The 4,625-nt window shown below is 36.9% G+C and overlaps 1 protein-coding gene across 1 annotated transcript; it reads right to left on the bottom strand.

Moving 5' to 3' along the window:
- Positions 1-522: 522 nt before the first annotated feature.
- LOC110030044 (G-type lectin S-receptor-like serine/threonine-protein kinase SD2-5) lies at positions 523-3,310 on the bottom strand. The gene is given in 2 exon segments (XM_020732587.1): positions 523-2,318; positions 2,320-3,310. Coding segments are annotated over 2 exon segments (2,571 nt in total). The 5' UTR covers positions 3,217-3,310; the 3' UTR covers positions 523-644.
- Between the last annotated feature and the right edge of the window lie 1,315 nt (positions 3,311-4,625).

Below are 4,625 nucleotides of genomic sequence, written 5' to 3'. Positions count from 1 at the left end.
ACATTCCATAATATTTTTTCATATTGCTATTTATTATTTTAGAATAAATAGATAATTTAATTATTTCAAGCAATCCATAACTTTTTATAACATTATGCTTCTCTCAACTGCAAAAGTTTTAAGTTTGTGACTTTATATATGCATAATTTAATGATGTGACTCGCTGCATGATTAAAAGTACATAATATGTAATGTTGTGCATTTAAAAATAAATAAATAAAATAAAAAATAAAATAAAATATATGATAAGATAGAAAGATAACCCATGTAGAAATGACAAGCTTTGCTAAAAGAAAACATTAACAGAAGTTTCGAGGGAAAGTTGAAACATAAATCTATGAATTGTTGGGTTTCTTTTAAAGACAACAGATGATATTTTAACTCTATTTATTTCTGGAAGAGAATAATGGAGAGGTTTTAAAGTTTTCCATCAAACCTAAAATTACCAGCTTCCTGATATTTCAAAGAAAAAAAATAATTAATTAATTTTATTACAAACAAATATCATAAAATTTAACCTTCATAAATGATTTAAAGAAAAGACTTTTAGCTTGTCTTGCATCATACACTTGCCTATTTACCATAGCGAATTGAACTCAGCTGTACCCTTTGATAGCTTCAATTTGAATGTGAGTTGAAGATTTTTACCTACCAACTAGCTCTGAATATTGTTCATTGTTATCAACGAGACTTGGAGAACCTATCTCAGGTAATTTTATTTGTGCATAATCATTACCTAGCAAATCATAATCTATGTTAACATCCACATCTGAGAAGCCTTCCAAAACCTTCACAACCATGGACATAGAAGGCCTTCTATTGCAATCACTCTGTAGACACCATACAGCAAGTCTCATCATCTCAAGGACTTCTTCCTTGCGTGCTTGCATATCATTGCTATTTTGATCAAATAATTCTACTAACCGATCATCTTTCAACTTTTCTTGGATTAAACCAACTAAATTTACAGCTTCTTCATTCAAGGAAGGTTCGAGATTCTTTCTTCCACAAATGATCTCCAAGACAACGATACCGAAACTATAAACATCCACTTTTTCAGTAATTATTGATGTCAACCACTCCGGGGCTAAATATCCAGGTGTTCCTCTCATTCTGGTCATAATCTCACTTTGATCCCGATCAATCAGTTTAGATAAGCCAAAATCTGCAACCTTGGCGATGAATTTTTCATCTAAAAGAATATTTTGGGGCTTAATGTCCATATGAACAATCGTATGCCTGCATCCTTCGTGGAGGTATGAGAGCCCCTTAGCTATGTTAAGAATGATGTTACATCTATTTCGCCAGTCTAGGGCAGAATCTTTTGTTTTTCCAAATATCCATGTGTCAAGTGATCCATTGGGCATGTACTCCATGACAAGAAGTTTGTGAGACTTCTCAACACAAAATCCAACTAGACTAACAAGATTTATATGATGGATACTACCAATTGTCACAACTTCTGCCAAGAATTGCTTTTTCGCCTGACCAACACCATCCAGCCTCTTCACCGCAATATTAGTTCCATTGCTCAATGTTCCCTTGAAAACAGTGCCAAATCCTCCTTTCCCGAGCTTTTCTTCGAAGTTTCTTGTAGCAGACTTCAGTTCCTCATATGAAAATCTAGACGGCATTCCAGGAATTTCATCAAATTGATCTTCTTCTTCTTCTTCCAGCTGCTTTGCTCTTCTTCTCACATATATGATGATAAAGGCGACAATTAAGCCCGCCACTATAAAACCTGATATAAGTCCAATTACAAGCTTCTTCCTCCAACTTTGAGTGGTCGTGGTTCCTTGAGAAGTGCCTGAACCAACCGTGTCATTTACCGGGCTAGGACTAACAGACAGGGCAGCCTGAACCTTGATAAATGCAGATGAATTGTAGTGAGTGATTGCTGGTTTGTTGTCCATGAGAGAGAATATTTGTGAAGGAAGATAACAAGAACCGCTCGACGCATTTCCACCATATTGGAAAAGAGCCGCCTTGCAGGAGCAATTTCTCAAGCAAGCCTGTTTGCAGCTCTCTATATCAGCCATATTCATTGTAATGGCAGAAGGATCAATAGAATTGAAGTACGAAACACTGTCTAACTCTAAAAATTGGTGGCTTTCAACCGACTTGCAGGAAATAGGTGTCACAGCACTGCAGCCTAAATTGATTTCCCTTGAATTAAGCGGCTTAAAGTAATTAGAATGTCCATCAGCACTTTGAGGACAAGTGCACTGCCCATTTGAGCAAATCCCATACTGACCACAAACAGTAGGATAAGCACAATCATCAGGAAAAATGTCAAAAACTTCGGCCAAATACTTCCACCTGGGCATTATTCCATCCATAGAGTCTAAAGTGCCCATTATCTTCCAATCTCAAATATTGACAGGACGAATCCCTAGGTAAAGGGATTGAAAAATCGGGCACTCCTGGTTGGAGAAATAGCACAAAAATGTCGATGCTACCATTATTGAATGTCACAAAGGTGGACTGATTTTTGGATTTCGAAGATCCAGAGAATGTTTTCGCGTAATAAAGTTGTGGAGGATTCGAATCAATAAAAGCATGCAATCCATCATCAAGAATTTCAACGTACAACTGACCTGTAGTAGCGTTAGTAGCAGAGGAATTCGCCGTAAGCCTCTGCCCTTTGCTCAAGCTCTGACCTAACAGCAAAGAATCGGTCGGGTGATCAAAGGAGTCCCAAAGTTGCCTCCCTTCCCGATTCAAAACTACGAGATTGCCAGAATCCAATACACTTAGGTTTTGCGCACCGTGGCCGGAGGTGCTGGTGGACCAGATGACGCTGCTATCAGCGTCGCGGAGGATGAGGTCGCCGTCGGAGGAGAAAAGAACAGTGGCGTTGAGGTGCGCGGGACGGTTAGGATTTGCCGACCAAACGACGCGCGGCGGGGCAATGATTAGGTTGGTGATCATAGAGGCACTGTTGGTGTAGACGATGTAAATGGAAAGGAGGAAGGTGGAGCAGGGGGCGTAGCAGAAGAAGCCGAAAGCGAAGGAAGGGCCTAAGTTGCCGCGGAGAAGAAGGGGGAGAACGGTGGAGCCGTCGGGGTAGCTGATATTGTGGGCGAGGGAGGGGCCGAGAGTCCATAGGGTGGAAAGGTTCGCCGTGGGGTAGTCGAAGCGTCGAGAAAGGGCTAGTGGGAGGAAGATAGAGATGGTGGAAGTGAAGAGAAGGAGGAGCAGGGAAGCAGATGCCATGGCGGAGAGCGAGATATTGGAGTGATTGGAATTCGGCAAATGGGATTCTAATACTTCGGATCTGTTTAGCGGGTGGCGGGGGGAGATTGTCCGGGTCTTGTACAACTCAAATTCGGACTTGTAGAAGTTAAATTCGGGTATTTATTGCGTTTGGTGGACCTGCAAGCGGATTCCGCGTTGGCGTTCCCAGGCACGTGATTGAAATGTGCTTTTGCTGACTATTCGGCTCTGTAGCCAGCTATTTGAAAAAGCAATTCTAACTCTAAATTCTAATTTAAAATAAAAAAATACTAAACTTTAGTATACATATAAATGCATCAATTTTAGATATCAATTCAAGATAAATTTTATCACATAAAACAAATAATTACCTATAATCATAAATAACAAAAAAGAAGTATGTTCATTTAATCAGAACATATATATATATATAATATATATATATATAAATATAACTAAGAATTTGTTAATTTTATTAAAAGTTAAATGCCCTTAAATTTGATATGATTCAAAAAATTAATATCATTAAATATGAATTTTCTTTCAATTCTTCTCTTATAAGAAGGCTTAGAATTAAATTGAAAAAAAATAAAAATTATTTCAAAACTCATCCCTACATTTTTAGCAAGTTTTTAGCTAAGATAATTCTATTTGATAAGACATCCAATGGAAAAAAAAAATATTCAAGTGAATCCAAAAAGTTTGAACAGTTAATTGTCTAATTCGAGAAGAATTGGACTTGTTTACTATGGTCAAAATGCACATACCCCTTCAAAGCAATTTGTGATGAGCAGCCTTAAATTCCTCACTTGATTAGGAGCCACAATGAGGTATTGAATTGTGTTTAATTCATTAGGATGAATTCAAAGGCCAAAATTCTTAGTAATTGGAACCTCCAAAAGCCATGAAATCATGAATCATCTATGACTTTTGGTTGCTATCCCGAAGATAAAATACTATGCCTAAGAAAAAGCAAACTTTTGTCGCCATTTTCTAACATACCTAAATTAAAATTAAGCACTTAATTAAATTAAGGTGACTACAATATATCCCTATTTTTCAAATCATAGTAACATTTAATTTCAATTACAGTAAAAAAAAATTAATGTCAAGATTGCATATAATCACCGCCATATTTTGATAATATGACTTGTATTAAAGTTTTGTTTTTGATGATTCCACTATTGGATCCTTAATCCATCAAGTCTTATTTGCTTGTAATGTTGGGTGCTTCAAACTCTTATGAAAACCACAACACTCAATTTTGCAAATCTACGGTGGCATTATGATTAGGTCCTTAACACAAACAAATTAATGCCAAACTTCTATCAAATCATTACCTTATTTTACTTGAATGATTCAACTATTGAATTATTCTACCTTTAGCACTACTATGGATGTCTTATGTG

The sequence above is a fragment of the Phalaenopsis equestris genome, unplaced genomic scaffold (genome assembly GCF_001263595.1).
Source record: "Phalaenopsis equestris unplaced genomic scaffold, ASM126359v1 Scaffold000638, whole genome shotgun sequence".
NCBI lineage: Eukaryota > Viridiplantae > Streptophyta > Magnoliopsida > Asparagales > Orchidaceae > Phalaenopsis > Phalaenopsis equestris.
This window is presented reverse-complemented; position numbering and strand designations above follow the sequence as displayed.